This window comes from Micromesistius poutassou (assembly GCF_964030765.1).
Source record: "Micromesistius poutassou genome assembly, chromosome: 23".
In the NCBI taxonomy this organism is placed as follows: Eukaryota; Metazoa; Chordata; class Actinopteri; order Gadiformes; family Gadidae; genus Micromesistius; species Micromesistius poutassou.
Window position 1 is genome coordinate 3,919,641 of NC_140293.1, and position 23,430 is coordinate 3,943,070.

Below are 23,430 nucleotides of genomic sequence, written 5' to 3' on the forward strand. Positions count from 1 at the left end.
ATTCCCGGTGTGTGACGGAGAAGGACGGCGGGGCCATCTACATCTTCCGTTCCCGCGGGCCGTGGCTCGGCGCTGGCCGTGTCACTCTGCAGCCTATGTAGGTCAGCCTTTGACTCGTGTGTTTGGGAATAACGTCCCGCTATTGGCAGGCCGGACAGAGAGGCAAAGAGCAGAGGAAATAATAAAGTACCAGATACAGCTTTCACATGTGTAGGTCGCTGTGCGTGTGTGTGTGTGTATGCGTGTGCGGGTGTATACTATATACGCACGCGCACACGCACACAGGCGAAACTATCCCAAGTGTATTAACTGTGGATAACTCAGGGCTGCTACCTATTCTACTTGGAGACGTGGCAAATCACTTTCATAATCATCCCCCACCTCTCCCCAATGAATCAGCAGCACAGCAGATCCCCTCCTCGCCCGGTCCACAGAAGGCTGCTTCTTAATGATCATTGGAGCAGGTTGCCGGAGACGCAGAGATTTCAATAAGCCCTCTCATATATCCTGTCACAGCCCCCCCCCCCCGTCCTCCTGTTTGAAACACTTACTGCGTCTCTCACGCACATGTACGCACGCACGCACGCACGCACGCACGCACGCACGCACGCACGCACACACACACGCACACACACACACACACACACACACACACACACACACACACACACACACACACACACACACTAATATAGACTCCCACATATGCAAGCACACACGCACGCACGCACGCACGCACGCACGCACACACACACACACACACACACACACACACACACACACACACACACACACACACACACACACACACACACACACACACACACACACACACGGCGACATGGCAGAGCAGCATATGTTCCCCATCAGTCAGGGGAGAGGGCGTAGGGGCTTTTTTTGGAATGTATTTGTGCCCCAAATGCCACCAACGTGCCATCTGCTTGAATGTGTGCCCACGAATTATGGTGTGTGACTGACTGGTGTTTTTATTTGTGCAGCCCGTCGCTCTCTCTCCCAATGCTGTTAAAGTGTGGCTGGTGGAGGGCGGGTGGAGGTGGAGGGTGGGGGGGGGGGGGGGTGCGTGGGGCGGGCCCCCTGCAGGGATTAGAGCTCAGGACAAAACCAGACCCGGTGATGGAGAAGTGGCTGGATCCAAAAAATGTCAAACCTGGGATATTTATCTTTACAATGTATTTTTATTTTTAATCCTCTTTCTCTAATTGATTTGGAATTTTTTTTTTTTCACACCTTGTGAATACTGAAGTGAAGGATGCTGGGCACTTAAATGATGAAGTATAAGATCAATTTTTACTGAATATTGATTCTTTTTTCTGTTCTTTCATTTTGCTCATATGCATCTCGTATAGTGCTTAGTGCAGTGATTATTATTCTAACGATTGGGTAACAATAGCTGATTCTGAAAATAGGAATACATTTGTGCTTCCACAGAGAAACAGCTGTCAGGGCTTCAGCTGCCACTCAACAGCAGATGCTGACTTCAAGAAGCCCTACATTCTCACTCTCCTGGGTTTCCTATAGTCTTTGTGTCTTTGTGTGTACTAACACACACATCAGCCAGCACACATGCGCTTATCTTAACAACCCCTCTGCCTCTCTTTCTCCCAGGCAAGCACACACACACACACACACACACACACACACACACACACACACACACACACACACACACACACACACACTATTCAATATCGCCAAAATTGAAAATGTTTTTATTTCTCCACAAGCGACTGTATGGTAGCACTCACATCATTTTGGTGATTGGAAAATCTCAAAACTATTTTTGTTGTGGGCCAACAGACCAAAAGCCGACCCAGTCCCCTCGTCTATTTGAGAAAGAAGAATCTGCTTCTAGCATTCAATCTTTTAAGCTTCAAATTTAACAAAATGCAACCGTAGAATAATGCAATCAATTGCATACTATATTTAGTGAGTCAGAGTTAGAAACGGAGGAAAGAGTACCTTTGTTGTATTAGTGGGTGGAGACGTTGGTGGGACTTCTCAAAAGCACTTAACTACAGAAAGACAACCATTTTCCATATAGTTAAAGATAGGAATAATAACCCTCTTAGACATTTGTTCATTTGCTACAGATCACCTCCTGTCCTCTCTCCTCTGCTTTTATCTCCCTCTTCTCTCCCTCTCCTCTCCCTATCGCCTCCTCTTCCCTCCTTTCAACTATCCCCATCACTCCCCTTCTCTCCCTATTTCTTCCCCTCTCCTCTCTCCTCCCCCCCTCACTCCTCTGTCTTCCTGTTCCCTCCCTCTCTTCTCCTCACCCTCTCTTCTCCTCCAGCCCTCTCTACTCCTCTGTACTCTCCTCTCCCTGTCTCCTCTCTCCTCTCTTTCTCCCTCTCTGTCTGTTGGTGAGTGTTCCCCGCTAAAGACACTGACCTCTTTATGGAGATTTATAACCACGTAACCTTTAAGCCACGTGTGTATATTGATTAGCCACACATATATTGTTGTTCACTGTTCGCCCTGTTATGTGTGCAGTGTTAGACCGAGTTATGGAGGCTATAACATTACGGCAAGAATTAGAATGTGTAGAGAGTATGTGCCTTTGTGCCGTTGACTCTGTGCAGGAACGAATCACACAGCATTTCCACTTCCATTGGGAAATGCTTCCGGGGGACAGAAATGTAATTTGACCAGCTCTACGCACACACACACGCACAAGCAGACACATATATGCATGCACGCACGCAAGAGCACACACTCACATACTCACTCTCACACACACACACACACACACACACACACACACACTCAGTGGAGAGCAGGCAGAGACTTCCAAAGAGCAATTAACCATGGCTGCCTTCTGACTGGATTTCTACCAGTTTATCCTGCTTATGTTGACTTTTTTTTTCAGAATTCAGTGTCAACTTTGTCCACGGTTGCTGATATGGGGTTGAAGGTTCAGAAAAGCAATAAATGCTTACGTTTGCCAGGGAGCCTTCACACACACACACACACACACACACACACACACACACACACACACACACACACACCCACCCACTGTGACATTCAAACCTATTGGACAGATCTTTGATCGATTGGCAGTGGCACAAGCCAAAACTGAGTTCCCTTCATTTAGCAGCCCATTTTACAAAGACATGTGTGTGTATGTGTGTCAGAAAAGTAACGGATGCTCATGTATATCTGCTTTCCCAGGTATAATGTGCATGCCTACTTTAGCGCCTTGGCATTCCCAGCCTAGCCATTCCCATTTATTTGAAATATTGCTTTTTTTCAGCAAACAACTCTGTTTGTTTCTGGCCACCCTTATTTCTCAACCCTGACATGTCTTCTCGCTCTCTGTCTTTGCCTGTGTCTCTCCCTTGTGTGTCACTGCACCTGCTCTCTCTCTCTCTCTCTCTCTCTCTCTCTCTCTCGTAGTACTATCTATTCCATCCCCCCCCTCCGGACTAGGTACTGTGTGTGTGTGTGTGTGTGTGTGTGTGTCTTCATTCATCTACCACATCAGTAGGAGAGTGGCTAGACACACACACACACACACACACACACACACACACACACACACACACACACACACACACACACACACACACACACACACACACACATACACACACACACATAGAGGTCCATTCCATCTTCGACTTCCTCCAAGCAGCCTGGGCTATGTGTGGTGGAGGGGTGGGGTGGTGGGAGTGCGGCGGGGGGGGGGATATGAGACAGCGCCTGCTAATCTCCACCTGGTGGAATACATCTGGTAGTTTTATGGAGCACGTAATCTAAATCTAACCCTAACAACCTTCCAAAAACTCATCCCAGCAGGAAGGCAGTGAAGGAAAAAGAGCCGAATCACCGCTGGCAGTTCACTCCCCTACCCCCCCCCCCCCCCCCCCCCCCCCCTCGCTCCCGAGAGCCAACGCCTAGCGCCAGCGCTAGCTCTCCACCAACCCGATTTAATGAAGGGTCAACCTTGCGGAAAGTAGCAGCGGTGGGAGTCAGTACAGAGAGAAAAAAAAGGAGACCACAGGCTTAATTAGTTGTTCATTTGGCCAAAGCGCTAAATCATTAGCAAGTGACGCTCCGATAATTAGCCGGGATATACGAGGCCAGCTAGCATGGTTTATCGGAATGGGGCTTGGACATGCACTGGACTTTGTTATCTGGAACGTAATTAATATCCAGCATTTGAATTTGAAAATGCTTGGTTTTTTTTTGCACCGCGTTAATGAGTTTCATAATGTAATTCGTATTGGGGACTTTGCTTATCACTTCGTTGGAGCATTGTTGGGCGTTCATTGTTTGTATTTATACAGCCAATGGCTGTTTTAAACCGTGTGGAACCAGAGTTTTTTTTACCGGCAGACAGGAACTAAACTACTGAAGGAAGTGTTTTCCAAAATTTTCCTCCCTGTGGGGTAAAAGAAAAATAATTGTTTGTTTTGTCCACCGTGGTTGGTAAAGATTGTGTCAGTGAATGTTGGTCAAATTAATTCAAAACACTGTTCTCAGTGACGATTGTTTATGCTTGCGTGACCCTTGACCTCAACTTGCTGTCACCAGAGGCCCCCTTTTCCCCCCAGCTATATATATATTTATTTCTTAACCAGTTTGTGCCAAGAAAAAACTGATGTTTTATATCTTCTGCTCAAAACTGTAAAAAGAGAGACAGATGTCAGAAACATCCTACCCACAACATAAGGTGTATACTCCCACTCCATCCAAGTTTGTGGAATTCATTATTTCACTTTCACTAGTGTCCCAACAATTAAAAAAAAACTGTAAAAACTAAATGCCCTTCTGTGAATAACATTCCCGAGATTGGAAAACATCGAAATTGCTTGGAAAACGTCCTTACGTTTAGCACTTTTGGAATGCAGGGAAGAACCACAACCCTTTTGTGGCTCGCCTTATATTCACTTTGTAGTTCATTGACGGTGGAATTGGCTGTGTGGCGTTCGAGGACATAGCATAGGATGAGACCGCGATAGATGTGAGTGTAGGTCTGATGTTCAAAGCGGCTCTTCCTTTAATGTGTCGCTCAACAGCAGTGGGTGAATTCCTCTAATGGCCGTTCCGAGGGTCTCGCACTGAAGCATCCCCTTTAGTCCTCCATTAAAGCGAATTGCATTGCCTTTGCCACCCCCCCCCAACCACCACCACCTCCATCACCACCTGCACCATCTCGGTCACCCCAACTGGAACCAGCACCTCAATCACCACCACTACTACCACCACCACCACCACCACCAACTCAACTCAACCACTTCCAGCACCACCACCTCCATCACCCCAAACTCCACAACCCCAACCACCACCACCTAAACCCTCACCAGCACCACCCCTACCACCACCACCTCCATCTCCACCTCCACCACCCCAACCACGGCCAGCACCACCAACTCCATTACTGACCTCCTCCACCCCAACCAGCACCACCACCTCAATTACAACCTCCAGCACCACCACCACTGCCATCACAACCATAACCACCAGCAGGCTTTCCCAGTGTTGTAACGGAAATCAAGTCTTGCGATGACTAACGCTGGCCGATGGGCTGTCATGTCTGCACCTCGAGGGGGGGAACGCTATAGGGGAAGAGATTGTGTGTGAGGGATTCTAGAGGAAGAAAGGCACGGCGGGAAGACAGATAAACTGTGGTAAAGGATGGAAAACAGGCCTATCTCTACCACTGACCTACATGTAGCTCTGATTAGGATGGTCTGTAGTGCACAGGGCGGGGGCTCAGGACTTGAAATGTCTCTCTCTCTGTCTCTGTCTCTCTCTCTCTCTTTCTCTCTCTCTCTCTTCATTCCCTCTCTTTGATTTGCCTCTCACTCTCTACACTCAAGCCGTCTCTCTCTCTCTCTCTCTCTCTCTCTCTCTCTCTCTCTCTCTCTCTCTCTCTCACCCTCGTTTTCTCTCTCTCTCTCCCATCGACTCCCTGTCCACTCATCCATTCTTTACGTAATTGTATACCCACCCAGACCCCTCCTCTGGCCTTTCTTCCACGCCTCCCTCTCCCTCTCTCCCTTCCTCTCGCTCTGTCTCTCCCTCTTCTGTCGATTTTCAAGATGAGCAAAAGAGGAAACAGAGAGAGAGTGATGTTCTCTGTGCAAAAAAAATGAATGAATAAATTTCCTCTCCGCTTTGACGAAGATTGCTTTGTGTTTTCTCATTTACAACCTACCATCCCCCCCTCCCCCTTGCACCCACCACCCCCACCTCTCAATCTGATCTCCACTGAAGACACCCCAGCTCTGCTTGCATCCTCATGGTTTCCCCGGCTCAGGAGGGGGATATCAACGCCCAGCCTCACCCCCTTGGGCCCAGGCACCTAATAACAATCAAGCCCTCTGTCGCCAAATGAGTTTCCCCCCCGCTCCTGAAAGAGTAAACGGGTCCTCACTTCCACTCTTCAACATTTCAACCAGCACCCAGGGGATCTTTCCACCGCCAAAGAAACATGTGACAGAAGAACGAAGAACATCAAACGGAAACCGCTCAGCTGGATGCAAAACAACAGACGGGGCTAAGGTCTGGCCACTGCTCGCTGTCTCCTCCTCCTCCTCCTCCTCTGCTCCTCTGCTCCTCTGCTCTTCTGCTCATCTGCTGAGACGCCGCCGCTGCCTTCGCCGCCGCCGCCTCCTCGCCAGTTTCCAGGCGGAAGACGGGAGCACAAACAGACCATTAACGCCGGCGCCAGTCCCCACTCACAGCGTGCAGTCGCGTGGGCTCGCCGCCACCGCCACCGCGGCGGCGGCGGCGGCTGCTGTGCATCTGGGCGACGCGCTGAAGGGAAATGGATGAATAAGATGTCTTCAAGACAATCATCATCATCTGCAGAACCCCGCCCTCCCTGTGGATGAGATGATGGGAATAGGCCGCAGGGCATCGACAACACGACACACTTTCCGACAGACTTCCTCTTTTTTTTTCAATACTTTCAAATCAACAATTAACCAAAGATAATTGTTTTTGTTCATTAAAACAAACGAAGGTCAAGTCATCGGGAGTGTTGATGACATTCCAAGCGGTTCTGTTCAGCGGAGCCTCCGAATCGTCCCTCGTTAACGTCTCCCATTTCTCCCTGGCCCAGTGTGCGTTTCTACCGCGTGCGTGTCTAGCGCTCAGTTGTTAAGTCGTTAGCTTCTGGAGACAATGGTGTCTGGCCGCGGCCTAATGCCCCCGCAGTGGTCACAGGGCCCCTCAATCTGCCTTACTCATCCCCGTAGCCGCTACTGCTGCCTGACCGCGGGTCAGTGTTGTCCGAGAGGCATGTCCGAACCTCTAACGCGTAATCCGATTTAACCGCGGAAAAAAACATATTGCACTGAAATGCTTCCTCATTGTGTTAGGGAGCGGGCGCTCGCCTGAAGGCCGTTCATAGGAAGCAGGCCGCTCCTTTAAATCCACTTAGGCGCCGGCTGAAGTCAGATCATCATGCTTGTCGTCTCCTGTGTCCCGTGTCTGTCGGCCCATGAATCGGGTTAGCGGAGAGAGAGGGGACGCACGGACAAACGACGTTCGCATCGACCGGCGGCTGAGGTCAACACGGGTGTTATTGTGTGCTTTGCCTGGGATTGTCCATAGGTCAATGGACTTGTACAAGAACACACCATACCCATAGCGGATTATGTAGAAGGTCGATAAAGATGGTTGTTTTGAACCCCCCCTTTTTTGTAGGAATGGCGTGAGAGCTGCATTTCTCATGTTAACTTTGTGTAGCGGAAGTCTGTCTGCCCGCCCGCCGTGTCAGCCTGAAAGCCCAAAGTAAGTCTGTGGGTCTACTCTTTACCTGAAACGTGTCAGTTTCCCTGCGGAAGGGAGCCTTTGCAGGATAAAGGCACAGCTTGCCTTGTCAGTGCCCTAGACTTCACCCGTCCGGTATCACCCACAAAGTTGTATCCCTTCAGACCCAGCACCACCGTTACCGCCGCCACCACCACCACCACCACCACCTCCACCGCCTCACCCCTACAACCCCCGCACGCCTCCATGGTGCAGAGCTATCCTATCAAACCCGGGAAGACACACAAGTAGAATTGTTCTCTTCTCTGAAAACTCTCTGTTTGAGAGAGGCTGTGGCTGAGCTTCACTGATCCCCCCGGGTTAATAGTAGATGATGAACCCGCATGGCAGACAAACACACACCCGGCATGCGTCGACTGCACCTGTGATCACAGAAGGGGGACTCACAGGTCAGGTGTTGTCAGCCTGTTATTGCAGCGATGTACCAGAATCTTTTGGATGATGATGATGATGATGAGGACCTCACATTCTCACAGTCATTATGTGTAATACTGGAACCCCGGGAATCTTTTCATGGTTTTAAAATGGCCGGCACAACCAATGTCTGACTCTATACATCCATTAGCAACGGGCAGACAGGGAATCAATGACAGTGAAAGATTATCCCAACCTGCAATCCCGCAGCCATTAAGCCAGCGCTCTAATGTTGGCTCTCTCGGGAGGACCGGCTCGGTATTTACATAAGAACACAGTGGTCAACCCGCACTGGGCTGCGCTATCGGCCCAAGTCATTTTACATCGCGGTCCCGCTGTACATCGGGGCCAGATCAAGAGCTGATCAATGGTCGTGCTTTCAATGGAGGGCCAGCAAAGTGTACCCCCCCAACGTCCTGACGGATGTGTCCAGGCCCCCGACGGGACAGCCCAGAGACGGCTCCTCATACGTTTTAGTGGCATCGGGCCCATCGCTCAAACCACAGTTTTCCTAACGGGGGCTCTTTTATTCTCAAATGGATTTGTGCTGTGTTCATGGTGTTGGGCTCCGGCAGGTTCAGTGGAGATAGAATGCCGAAACGGGCACGACGAAGACCCTCCGTTTTTATTTATTTTTTTCCTTTCACATCACTGCTCATTCATCCACCCACCATCCATTTCCAAAACATTTATTGCCATCATAGAGCGAGGAGAGGAGCTAAAGGAAGATGAGTGGGAGAATCACTTTTTTTCAGGGCACAAAAAATCGCTCTGAAAGGAAAAGTGCGAAAAAGGCATAAAAACACAGTTCTGTAGAGACATCAAAGCGTGGATGTGATTTCAGGTTTACTCTCCGGTGCGTCCTCGGGATTTCACCTCTTTGATTAGATGTTAGCTGACTCGCACGGATAATTAATTCAATTTCTTTACCCTCCCTAAAGAAACTCTAAAGTTGTATGTCCAATAACAATGCTGTTGTTTTCTTATTGGTATAGTTTGGTGTTTTGTCACCGATAGAATTGAGTAACCATTCCCAATTTATAGCAGCTGTACTTTCACTGCTCAGCAAGACCTAATTGGGTGTGTTTCTAGAAAAGGCATTTCTTTTCCTATAACATGGCCATTAGTTGCATAATGAGGCTTATCCATTTGCCTCAACAGGACATCATGCTGGGAAGTTGTCATTTATGTACTAAGCTAACCATTGCTACTAAAAATAGCTACTATTTTACACATGCATTTCTGAGAAGAATGTTATACCATTAAATACACGCTTTTCACGTCCTGTTCCTGGAGACCGGTTTCTACTGGGTCTTAACCACAGGAAATGGGATATAAATTGAAGCTTTATAAGTGGTGACAGTGGGGTCCAGCTGGGAAATCGAATTAAATGTTTGCATTGGTGCCTTGTAAACAATTCCGTATAGTTGCAGTCTGGTGCCCATTATTTATCACATCTGGGTCCAACCCGAGCCTGGCTTTAAGTGGATTAATTTGCCTTGGAACTCTAATCCCATCACTGAGGTGGGGGGGGGGGGGGACATTTTAGCCATGCAGAAACAAACATGGGCTATAAGTTGAAAAATGGATTGAAAGTTAAAAAAGATAATTAATAATACACCTGCAAAAGTGTGTGTGGGTCGTTGAGGGCACGGCCAAGGTTGATTCATGGTGTTGTCTGAAGCTGTTGCTGAAGCTGGAAAATAAGTAACAAAGGCTTGCGTTCCAGTGGATGAATATTGACACCTGGATTCCCAGTGTCAGATGAAGGGAGACTAACAAGCACCCCTTGTCAACATATCGGGTATACCTTCACATTTGAAATCGATTTTTTTTTGACTCCTCACCTTTGGAAAGTGGGTGAAATATAGACAATGTTACACTCAGTGAAGATACGGCGATGCAGTATTGGCAGAGCTAAGGAATAGGATGTAAATAATGAGGAAAAAGAAAGGCGGAAAACCAAAGCAACAACAGGTTCATAATGAGCACCCTTGTCTCGTTGAAAGTCTCCCAAATGCACACATTTCCCCCTCCTTCTGCGGAGGCAAAGCAGCTGAACGGGGCTGCAGACTGAGGCCACACCCACACACGTTCCACCCAGCGAGGTCATTGGATTACAACTCATTGCGAATGCTACGGCTGACCCATTTTTCACACAGATGTGCCAAGCCAAGGTGCGACCCATGCTAGTATCAGGACCTGCGACTCAGTCTACCTAGAGTGTGAAAGTCCTACCTAGAGTGTGAAACATGCCCTCTGGTTTATTAATGACACATTTCCTTTGTATTTTACTATATTGCCTCAGGGAGTTTGTGTGTGTGTGTGTGCATGTGCATGGGTGTGTGTGTTTAATGTGTTTGTGTGTGTGTGTGTGTGTGTGTGTGTGTGTGTGTGTGTGTGTGTGTTTTATATGTGTATGCTTGTGTGTGTGAGTGTTTAGATGTGCATGTGTGTCTGTGTGTTTGTGTATGTGCGTGTGTGTATGTGTATATGTGTTTGAGTGTGTGTGTGTGTGTGTGTGTGTGTGTGTGGTGGGATGGAGTTGAAAAGGAGGATGGTATCACTTCACCGTGAATCAGACAACACATGAACCCAGCTCGCTCTGAACATGGCATATCTCCACCAGGATGTTAAAGCGAAGTCCTACAACCACCGCCATGTCATTTATAATCAGGCAGCGTGTTTGTTTTTGGTCGGAACGTGTGGATCGGAGCAGAAGGGGCTGTTAGCATGTTGTCCGAGCAATTAAAGCCTTTGGCATTAGTCTGTCTCAGTGTGAGTCTTATCTGGCAAAACATCTGCTTGGAAGTGCTCCGAAACAAGAACCAAATACCTTGTCAGCGTCCAAACCGCAATCAATTCCCGCTTTTGTTTCTTTGTCCCTTTGCTGAAGAAGAGGCGGAGAGTGAGATGTGTGTGTTTTTCTCCACCCCGTTTTACTAATTTGCAAACTCTATTCATTCCACCTTTTTCTTAAATTGTACTTTCAAAGGCATCGTTTCCCATTCAGGATCCACGGAGGCAGAGTAACTACCATCAAACTTCCGCGCTAGGCACAATAACATCACTCAAGCTAATCCTCTTACTGTCAGACATCAATTTATCAATTTTCTCGGAAGCACCGGTGGAGTGTCAGTCAAGGTGAATGTGCCTGGCAAAACCTGTGCCCCGATCACTGCCGCCGCCACGGATCTGTTAAGCCGCCGCCCCCCCCCCCCCCCCCCCTTCACGTCACTTAAAAAAAAAAAAACTCCTTAAAGACACATGTTAAATTGGTACCTGCGGCGGAGGCAATCAGCCCTGATTTTGTGCGTGCCTGACAGAGCCGTTGAAGTTTGTCCCCACCCTCACTCTGAGAGCCACAGGCAGCGTTGCCAGATTGGGCCGGAAAATCGGGCCCAATCTGGCAACACTGCCTGCAGGTGACGGTGGAGGAGGAGGAGGAGGGTGGTGGTGGTGGTGGTGGTGGTGTGGAGGTGACAGAGGTAATAATTACCTTCCCAACCCACCTCTTTCCACACTACCTCCTTCCTTTCTTGCCGAACGACCAAAGACTAATTTTAGCCGCCGTCGCCGCTGACACATGCAGACAGTAGTGCTTGACGTGGATTAATTACCGTCTCTCCCGCCGGCCGCGTGTACGAGGAGGGGCTGTTTGAAGTGACAGCACCTCCACACTCACACGCGCGCACACACACACACACACACACACACACACACACACACACACACACACACACACACACACGCACACAGGCACACAATGAATTTCACCCCATCCTCGTTGAGTGTGTAAGGCCGACCGTCCTCCATCTCTTACTGCAAACACCCACAAGCCCCCCAGCCCCCCCAGCCCCCTCCAAAGTCTCCACTATCTCCTCAGTGACACTCCCTCCCTCACTCCCCTGCCTCCTTTTTATCCCCACCTCGCCACTCCATCGCTCTTGAAGAGCCACTCGGGCTTCACAGAGGCGATGGCAGAGGCCTACTCTCGGACTCCCTGCTTTTCATCCCTTCTTTTCATCCCCCTTCCCATTCTCTGAACGCACCTCTCTCTCACCTCTCTCGCCCCTCTCTCGCCCCTCTCTCCCCCTCTCTTCTCCCTTTCTTCCTCACTCTCTGTTCCGTTCCACAATGCTTCAAACCACGTGTAGAAATGGCACCGCCGGGGACATCTCCTTCTCCGCCACAATTTCCCAGCGTAGATTTGGAGTTCATAAGAGGACCAGTCAGAAAAAAAACACAAATATAGAGAGCAAAAAAGAGCAAGAGAGAGGGGTCGAGAGAGAGGGGAGAGCGATCGAAGATTTCTTTCAGTCGTGCATCACCTGCAGAGCCCAACATTCACCCTGGGGACAATTTCCCTGTTAGTGGAATTGTGATTGCGCCTTCACTCCCTCTGAAGTTGCCCTGAGGGGATTGTCCAAAGCAGAAAAACGTTGTTGAAAAGAAAGGCAAGCCTCTTCCTCCTTCTGCTTCCGGTTCCTGGGACAATCGTCTCTTGCTGTAAATGTGTTTTTCCAGTTTGATCTTGTGCAGCAAGATCTAGATTTTGTCTTTTTAATTTCTGTGGGGAGGGAGGGGGAAATCAGTTGTTGTATAGTTCAATTGTTAAACAGTTAAGATTTAAAATGTAAGTTTAGTTTAAAATGCATTGAGGTCAAGTGGACGAACATTTAGTGTCAGAGCTGTAACATGAGATGCATCGGTTACGTATTTGGTGTTATTGATGTTGCATCTGTCGACACTCTTTAACCCAGAACCGGTGGTGTGTGAGACTAGGAGATTTTAAATCTCTACAAGCAAAGTGTGTGAACCGCGGGTCCACAGTAACAGTAACGGCAAAACGACACCCACAGCCTTGTTTTAACGACACGGCCGTGAGTGAACTCTCTGCACTGCCTCGGTTGGCGTCAGGCAAAACAAGTCAGGAATACATTGAGAGGATTGTGAAATCAGGGTCGACCAACACAATGTCAGCACTGTTGCTGCCGGCGTAATTGGAGTCACCACTTCAATTTCGGCTGCGCCAATTTCGGCGGCTGCAAGGAAATGCCATGCTTACTCTCCCATTACTTGCATTCCCTACTGAAAACATCTCGAAGACGGCGCACATTTTTATTCATCCCCTGCAACCCCTTAACATGCTGACAAAAAAAGTGTTTAGGATATCACATTCCTCTAAATTGGGAAAATATTAATAATTCTGCATTGTCAATAATGCATTGCTGTAATGCTCATCCACATAAAAGCAACATGCCGCCGCAGATAACAAAAGCCTTCCTTCCAAACAACCAATGAGGACGCATGTGGGCGAGATAATTGCACTGGAGTCAGGCCCAGTGTGGGCAGCTATTGTTCAGGGGGACCCTCATTAGGACCCGAGTGAACCCCATCCGCAAAGCATAAAAAATGTACGAATAATAATAAGTCATTCTGCCAAAAATAATGAATAAATAAGCCCCTTGGTAAACACCTCCTGGTTTTACTGCCACACCTCCAGACTAGAGCTAATGGGCTATCCCAAAGCTGTTTCAAGATCCCACCCACACATCACAAAATAGTGTGGGTGGACCATATAGGTATAGATATATACATAGGTATAGATTTATATCTATTTATACACTTTGATGTTCTTGTCGTCTCTCTCAGTCGGTGGCTCTCCATATCGTTCTCCATCTCCAAGCCCGCCTCCCTATCTGTCTTCAGGGCTCGCAGGGACAAGAGAGAGATGAGAGATAAGGAAGGAATCACGTAGTGTTTGAGCGATGCAGTGTCCGTTTCCACTGTATTGTCCCGTCGCTCTATTTGACTGTGTTGATATTGAGGGACTGAGAAGAATGGCGTCGTTTTGTATTTCTCCTCCTGGTCTGGAAGCAAGGGGTGTATATAGCTTTATTTTTCTTCTATTTAACAAAGAAGTGTTCTCCCCCAAAACAAGCTCTCTGGCTCAGTCTTTATCCCTGCTTCCCCGATGTCTTCAAGCCTTTATCTGGTCCCCTGAGACATCTTTCTTTCTCTCTTTCTTTCTTTCTCCTCCCCCTCTTCTCTCCCCGTCTTCAGCTCTGGACTGTGTTCTCAACAAGTCCTGCTATCTGTTCGTCCTTGGGCCTCGTATCGTGTGGTTTGTATTGGACACGACGCCGCATAGGGATTGTGGGAAGGCTCCCGTCTGGGCGGGGGCTTGCAGCGCGGGGACAAAAATAGTGTGGCGCGCATTCAGCCATGCGATCGGACAGTCGACATTCAGTGAGTGCGGGTGGACCGTCATTTACCTGGTTCTAAGCTCTTCCATCCACAACGTGGTGAATTCCTGCAAGCAGCCACTAGAGATGGCCCCGGGGCGATGCCATGCGTTTACTCAGTCGCAAGACATTGCGTCTGGGATAGACATACTGCCTAGCCTACCTGTTCATCTGATCGCTGTGTGGCTCTGATTGGCTCTGCCATTTCTTAAAAAGATTCAGTGACCAATAGTGGTGCTCCTGTGTCAGTCACCACCTTGGGGTTGGCTGTGCAAAAGACTTATTCTCTGCATGCGTAATGTAGTAATCTATGCCAATCTCTCTTTTTCCATCTACATTTGTATTAACTTGATATATTGCCATGGACTCCTTTGTCCCTCTTGAGGGAGCGCGGTGATAGGCCTAATGAATTGGAGAGGGGCCAATGTGACTGAGCTGCCATGGTCGTCTAGTGAGGAGTAGAATAGCCCCCCCCGCCCCGCCCCACACTCAAAAACACAAACACCTCACTTGCATCCAAAAAGTGCTTGACAAGTCTGCACAAGAAGCAGGTAAAGGTGAAGGTGAAGCCGAGAAAGAGAGAGAGAGAGAGAGAGAGAGAGAGAGAGACAGATGATCTCTCTCTCTCTCGCCGTCTGTTGAAGTCTGTTGGCTCGGGCTTGTGTACCGACAGCAGCGTGATCCGAACTGCCAACCACATCTTCGTTAGATAGTTGAGTTTTCTTTAAAGACGGTCAGAAAAGGATGCCTTTCCTGGTGTGCCTGGTGTGCTGATTGATCTGTGATGACCCCAGGCGGGGCAGAGTGTACAGCGATTTAGCGAGCTGTCACGCCAGGAGACATCGGCCACAGAACCTTTTTTCCATCACCATTCGTATCCCAAATATTGTTATCTTGTACCGACCCGCTCTGAGCCCGTCCCCCCCGGTCCTCCGGTCACATTTACATACATAATGCATTTAAATATAATAACATATCATCGTAGCTTGCGTCAACGTCTATTCCAACCCAATCAACGAAAAACGGGGGAAAAGCCGATTAGGCTGAGCTGATCAACTGACATAAATATGCCTGTGGATCATGGCGCCGCTGATAGCACAGCACCGGAGCGTAATATTGACTCTGACTGGTGCAGGGGACGGGACGGGAGATAGCGCTGTCACATCCTCATCACTCCCCTCACCCACCGCTCTCTCTGCCCCCGAGCCCCACACACTGACAAAACGAAAGAAACAAGGTGGGAGAGAGCCTGGAAGGATTCACGCTGAGGGAAACCGAGCAACGCAGCTTACCGTCCATCAAGATTAAAGAATGTTCATGTTTTTCAAAGTGAAAATGATGAATAAAAAACAGGGGGGAACTTTCAATAACCTCTTTTCAATAAACCACAACACCGATACGGTCTTTCAAGTTGTGGGGTTTTAATCCAGGGTTTTTATAGTGAAGAGTTGCTTGCTTGGTCTCCATACTTCTGAGGATGTATTTACCCAAAGAACTCTATGATGGACCAACATGGTTTCTGTCCACTGTAACGACCTGTCTGACCTGCTCTTTCTTCTGCCCTGCCAGGCCCAGTACCCGGACAAGGGGGAAATCGAGCTGTCGTCCGATGACCTGCGATTGGTGCTAAGAGTGGAACGGAATCAGTAAGTACTCTTCGACAAATGACAGATCCGCATTTTTATTTCAAACTTTAATAAACTATCTTCCATGCAGGAAGTAAACCGCGAGGCTGATTTTGACACAATTGACACAAAACCGCCCATGCTAACTGTTTTTGTTGTCGCTTTTTGGCATTTGTCAAAGTAACCTACTTTGTGAGGATGCTGACAAAAGTAACAAGGAACAGCTTGCTGACGAATAGGCACAACTCAACAACCCAGGCCAGCAAACCTGCAGCATCTCACGTCACAACTTCAGTCTCCCTACACTGTAACAATATCACGCAATACAATTGACTTCAAATAAATTAAAATGAATGAATACCTTGGAATGATCTAGTCACTAGATCATACCAAGGTATTCATTCATTTTCAAGTCAATTGTGCATTCTAGTGCAAAGGGTAGTCCTCCTATTGGACGTTACCTAAAAGATAAGGTAAGTCTTCATAACGAATGCTAATGCTCCGTAGCAGCGGTATGAGTTCAGCCAATCAAATGCCCCCATTCCACCTGAGCTCATCTCTCGCTTCACATACTGTATGTCGGTTCAACAGGGTTTCAACACAAGCTAGCGCAACATCGCACGGTGCACTTCATTAATGCAACTCTCAATCAATGATGGGAATGCACTCAGTAACCAATCATAAATCTGCATTTTTATTTCAAGCACTTTGCTATGACGGCATTAGAAATGAATTCAATCACTGGGTCTACAACTCAATATCGAAGCCCCCCCCCCCCCCCCCCCCCTCCCATCTGCTTTCACAGCCGTTCCGTGATTGGGCGACAATAAGATATCGGAATCTCCCTCGAGGCTATGTGTTTATCTATGAATCAAACAATCCGTTTGATGTAAACCAAATGTAATTCAGTGCAAGTACTGGGGAATATAACAGCATCCCAACATTAAAAAATGCTATCCCCAGGCCCTGCCGACTGGGCCATGTGCTCCATCTGAACAGATCCCGTGGTAAAACTCCCAATTCAAATCTTAATCCGATCTTTTGCAAACAATATCGGTAATGTTTGTCGGTCGGTTTTGATTTGATTTAGCGGCTGTGACACTCGGTACTCGGGGCACACCCGGTAAAAGTGCCGCGGCCTCACTTCTCGGCGTGCAAAATCTTCATAAAGTAAAATATGTATGACACTGCAAACCGAGTCAAATGGGTTTTTACAGTATGGTCTTCTGTCTGGGTATCCCAGACCGACAGACGTCGGACCGTTTGTCCTCATGGAGAGCGACTTCACATCCCCACTCCCACGTCGTCGCTGCTCCCTGGCCAACGGTCCGCGTCAAGGCAACCGGCCAGGGACATCTGGGAGGCCCTGACACGCTTCACCACTATTCTTCGGGTTGCAAACAAGCGAGACAGTAAAGGGACCTTATAAAAAAAAAAAGGGGCAAATACGATTGAATTTGGAGGACAGGGGGCACTGAGGATGAGATAGCTGAAATTAATTATTTACCACCAAATAGCTTTTATCTTCTTGCTCATTTCTTATACGACGCCTTTTCCATTACCTCTTCAATGCGTTTTAATTCAACCCAGCCCCCTCTAATGTCCATCCCCTCTCTCCATGACATATATGCCTAGACACATATCTGCTTATGTCCTAAGGAGATTAAAATGACTTCTCGACAGCTGCCTCCTCGTGAAAGCATATTAAAGATGGAGCAGATTGTATGGGCAAAAAGTCCCAAAGTGCTCAACTGTTATGTGGGAAAAGGTATCTCAAAGGTCTCTATGTATTCTATAGGAAACACACACACTTCACTATTCTCCTCTCTTTAGATTGGCACCTGCGGAGCAATCTGCCAAAGTACACTTCAGACTTCCACTCATTGTTGCTCATCATGCAGTTCCTCTCTTCCTGAAGGGTTGAGAGAGAGAGAGAGAGAGAGAGAGAGAGAGAGAGAGAGAGAGAGAGATGATCTCTCTCTTTCAACAATCCAGTTTTTTTTCCAGCCCTGGGCTGGCGGGGCAGTGTCATCCCCATGGAAACATAACCACGGCAACGCCAAACGTTGGATTCCAGCCCTCCATCGTTCAAGGCTGAGCTTTAACTGCTTCCTATTTGCTGCTGCGGACAGGGGCCTGGGACAGGGGGAAATTGACGCTCCTCAGGGCAAAATAGAGAGAGGCTAAGGCTAATCGGAATTAGCAGGCAGCTCCGCAGGGGGGCGGCTGGTTCAAGGCCGGCAGAGGTTACCCTCCAGTCCGCGATAACATCAAGACACGCTTAGCTCTGTCTGCCTGTCCTTCTCTCCTCTGCCCTGTTCCTCTCTCTCGCTCTGTCCCTTTCTCTCGCTCTCCCTATACTCTTTCGCTCTCTCACTCTCTCTATCTTTCGTTTGATCTTTTTCTCTCTCTCTCTCTCTCTCTCTCTCTATATATCTCTCTCTCTCTTTCTCTCTCTCTCTCTCTCTCTCTCTCCTACTTCCACATTAGCAAAGGAGACGTGAGGAGACTCACAAGGTGGGAGCACTTAGCATGCTCGCGACTCGTTGAAGGTGGTGAGGAGGACATGTATCTCCGCCACCTCCGCAACTGCCGGTCCGGTTTTTTGGGGGGGGGGGTGGACATGAACCCGTAAAGCCACATAGAGGACACTGTGTTAGGAGTAAGACCACAGGATCAGCCCGTAATCCTTTGCTTACTTGATTTGGGAGAATGCCATTTGCGGTGATGTGCTAACAGGGGGATGAATGAAATACCTTCCCGGGGGCAGGAGTTTACAGGCCTGACAGCAGCAGGTATTTGAACCATGCCTTGTTTGTTTACAACGGATAAGGTACAGACGTCTCCGGACACGTTTCCCACAAGTCGAACATTCTTTGTTGTTTTTTTCAAAGCCAAGGGGGAGCCGAGCGATGCATTGACATTGAGCCAGCATAGGGTCCATAGTTGTCTTGGTAACGGTCCTGGCGGCTTTCGGTTAGAGAAAATAAACACAGGGAATTGATACGCAGACCGGCTTGACGGAGGGCGGGGGGTGGCGGGGGCGGGAGAGCAAGCGTGGACGTCGGCGCAAGGGGTGAATAGAAACCAGAAGGCGAAAAGAAAGTATTTATTTTTATTCAGCAGCGGTGGACTGAGAGGAACCCTTGGTTGGTTCGTGTTGCCGGGGCGATGGTCTGAGCGGCTGGACGTTGGCTCCATCCCTCGCACTCGTTTGTATTGGCCGCGACAGTGCGTGTGTTTTTTGTCTATACGGCGCCACATATAGGTCAAAGTGTGTCTGAGGGCTGCGCGAGGCTGGGGAGCGCTGAATGCAGCGGCTCTATTGATGTGCTTCCGATCAGAGGGGGAGACGCTCTCCGCACGCTGCACACAGACGACTAGTGAGGCTTTCTAGTTCACTTCACGCCTTTTCAGTTCTTTCTCCCTTTTGAATGTGAAATGCGAGTGTACCAAAGAGCAAGGGCTTCTTAAGGGGAGGGAGGGGGGGGGGGGGGGGGGTGGGTTGTGGTTGAGGAAACACTGGGCTAGTGTTGGGGAATGGAGTGGGTTTTCACTCTGATTAATAGACCCCTCAGATACCCCCCCAAACCCCGCTATGCTCCGAGTGGAACATGGCTGGAGCCTCCAAGAAAATAAGTAGGCCAGTAGGGGGAGAGAGATTGAGATCATGGGAGGGAGAGAGAGAGAGAGAGAGAGAGAGAGAGAGAGAGAGAGAGAGAGAGAGAGAGAGAGAGAGAGAGAGAGAGAGAGAGAGAGAGAGAGAGAGGGGGGGTTGGAGTTTTGGGGGAGGCACCGCAGGAATGCCAGCTGATGCAAGGCTGCGCAAATCTGTCCCCCTTCCTCTCACTGTATAATATCTGGGGCTGACGCGGGATCCAGTTGAAACAAGGGGGGGGGGACGGGGGGGGGGGGACCAAAACAACTCAACAGCCCATTCCGGTCGGATGACTCATCCTCTGAGAGTTCGGGGTCTGCTTGGTTTGTGAGCCTCCTTTGAGCGGAGATAAAAGAGCGGCCGCTACCGCCTCGACGTCTGGAGACGTCTGCTGCCTTGGATGGCTTTTGTGGCGCAACGCCACAAAAGGAACTCTTGTTGTCCTGCTGGTTAAATTGGCCTCCCTAATAAAAGGGGGTTTTACTTTGTTGCAAGCTCAAAGTTTGTACAAGGAAATGCGGAAAGGTGGAAAACACATCATACTGCTCTGTGTAACAATAAGCACGGTTTCTGAAGAATTCTTGTTTTTTTGTGCTTGTTTGTATCTGTGTGTGTTAGTGTGTGTGTCTGTGTCGGCGTGTGTGTGTGTGTGTGTGTGTGTGTGTGTGTCTGGCAGCGTGTGTGTCGGTGTGCGCGCGCGCGCGCGCGTGTGTCTATGTGAGGCCAACCACACACACCACCTCAGGGTACATGGGATGAGGATATATGGGCTATGACATCATGGGAGGCTTTAAGACTATAAGGGTTTGATCAGGTAATACACAAACTGAAATAACGATGGGCAAAGCTTTGATCACGCCATGAGAACCGAAACCTCGGCTTGGGCTGCCCACATTTTCCACACTGGAAGTCCAGGCCGTAATCTCGACAGGCTTTTAATTAGGGCCCAAATCTGAGCGCCCAAATCTTTCATTTAAGAAATATATTTTCTTTAATGGAAAAAAGTTTGGTTCAGTTGGAATATTTGAAAGCACGATCCTGGCAAACGGCTGGACTACGTATATCCATCAACAAACAGGATGCATTTCCCCCCCCCCCCCCCAGCACTTGGCTGAGATTCCACGGCACCTCTGCCATAATCGTTGATTAAAATCAATAATGAGCTTTGTCTCGTTAATCTGCCCTAATCCTGCTCTGGCTGTGAGTCAAGGCGAGAGTGGTGTCTACGGGCGAGGAGGGGAGGGCGGCTTTATGCACAATCTGCCCATCTCCCCACACCGGGTTCTGCAACCGCTGAGATGTGCACCCACTGATGCAACACATGTACTCAGACGTGTCCACACACACACACACACACACACACACACAGAAATAAACACAAAACTGCCATGTAGAGGTTTGAGTGAATTCTAAATTATTCACGTAACAAGTTATTGAATTACAGCTGGCTGACGTTGCGTGACTTGTGATTTCAGTAGGAATATCTTCATCGTGAGTCGTTCTAATACTTAAGTCCCGTATATTGGCACTTAATGATAATGCACTCTTTCTTCTAAATGTAATTTGTGGGATCATTGATTTCTGTTGGGTGATTATATTGCAGATACTGATGTTGTTTATGACTTAAGATGGATGGATTGGATTGGAAATGTAGCACATATGAAAACAATTTTTCTCGAATTGGCAACGCATTTCCTGTATTGCATATGCATTATGAACACAGAGCGCCACAACACTTTGATATAATGTCTAAAAAATAATGAGTCATTGCCTATTAATAATATTTGCACTGCACATTAATGAATTTGTCTTTAGGTACCGGAGAGTCAATGATACAATTAAACAAGATTAAAAAAACAACAACCTTGTTGTGGACGGGAGGCGTGTGTGGTACGTTCATACCAAACAACTCGCCCAAATAACGGAGTGACGCTCAGCGACCAGAGGGGTCCGAACGGGGCCGGGGCTCCGGCGGAACAGAAAGGACCTTTTGTTAAAGTTTTGAAAAGCCACAAGTTTGGCTCCATGTCGACGGGGGGATTGGTTGAACAGAGAGGTGAGCGCAGAGACGGAGGTGAAGTGGATGCAGGGAGGGAGGGAGAGGGAGAGGGAGCGTGGGCGATTACAGCGGAGCGGAGCGGGGAACACGGGGTGCGTGCGGGGCGCTGAGTGGGCCGGGTCACGCGGCCCCCAGCGGGGCCCGGGGGTGTGTAGCCTGCGGAGACCGCCGCGGATTCGTTCCTGTTTACAGAGCCTGAAGGGCAGAATTTGCCCTGCGAGGCAGTTCCCCCGCTGGAACCACGGGGAATAAGTGAGACACAGCGCCGCGCTGAATAGCAATATCGCCTCTGAAAGTGATAGTGCAAGTGGGAAAGTGCTGAACAACAACCCCCCGGTGGAGCGATGAAGCTAATAACCAACTTACATTTTCTTTACTTTATCCACGCGCACACGGGTATACGTGTGCAGTGCACACACTCAAGTACACAGCCTTTCAGTTTCGTTTTTTAATTGAGTTTCAAACATCTCTGAAGGCACCATAGGTCCGTCGGTTTAAAGTCTGTCCGTCCCGACAATGTTATTAAGACAAAGTGCAGGAACCTGTCTTAAAGATGACATATTATACCAAACCTTTTTGAAAATCGGCCTCTTCTGGCATCACAAGTGGGCGTGTCCACCTAGATGTATGACGAATAGATGAGCAACGTTTGCTACGGTCCACTGGGTAGGCTGGTAGACTGATCTATCCGTCATACATCAAGGTGGACACGCCTACTTGTGATGTCAGAAGAGGCAGATTTTTCAAAACGGCTTGTAAGGGCTAATCACACTCACACCTGGTGGTTATAACATGTCCCCTTTAAGCCTCTCAACCAGCAACAGCCACAGTCTGCCACTTTGAATCCCTTCCTCAACGGCCCTGGATGTCTTCCTTCCAACCGCCAGCACCTGCAGCGATGACTCATTAGCATTATTATGGGAATCAGCTGTGACAGTGCATTGTCGGGGAACTAACAGATCCCGCTCCGTGGAGTCGCCGAAGCGTGGAGGGAGCGAACAACGACTGTTGTAAATCATTTCTCCCTCGGCGTGGCTTCAAAGACGCCTGCGCAAAATGTTAAATCAAACTCCCTGACAAAAAGGAAATGCCGCACCGATGGCAAAAAGGCGTGAAATGTGACCAACACTCGCCCCCCTCTGGTGCTGGAGGTGGTGGGGCTGACCATCTGTCACATCAGGGCCTCGCTGCACAGTTTGGTGGCAAGCCGCGAACGCGTGTTTGTTCCCCACTCGAGAAGCACAGCGAGCAAGCACGCACACACACGCACAAACAAGCACGCACACACACGCACAAACAAGCACGCACACACACGCACAAACACGCACAAACAAGCACGTGCACACAGGCACAAACAAGCACGCAAGCACAGGCATAAACACTCACGCACACACAGGCACAAACAGGCATGCGCGCACACAGGCGCAAACACGCACGCATGCACACACACACATGCACAGGTGTTGTGTTTGTGCTCGGTGGTTGGATTTCTTTGAGGTGAGGCTTTCAAGGCCCTGGCTGCTGTTAAAGTGTGCTTGTGAAAGCATAGTGGTTGTCCTTCACCTTGTATGTGGTGCGGTGGTTTTGTTGGATGCGATGCAGGCTGCCAGACGGTTT

The 23,430-nt window shown here is 48.8% G+C and overlaps 1 protein-coding gene across 1 annotated transcript in view; it reads left to right on the forward strand.

The window, feature by feature from the left end:
• adam19a (ADAM metallopeptidase domain 19a) overlaps window positions 1-23,430 on the forward strand; it is a 110,551-nt gene that overhangs the window by 26,117 nt on the left and 61,004 nt on the right. The window contains exon 3 of the mRNA XM_084487205.1: window positions 16,041-16,117. Coding sequence (XP_084343331.1) covers window positions 16,041-16,117 — 77 coding nt within the window. The remainder of the gene's footprint in view (window positions 1-16,040; window positions 16,118-23,430) is intronic.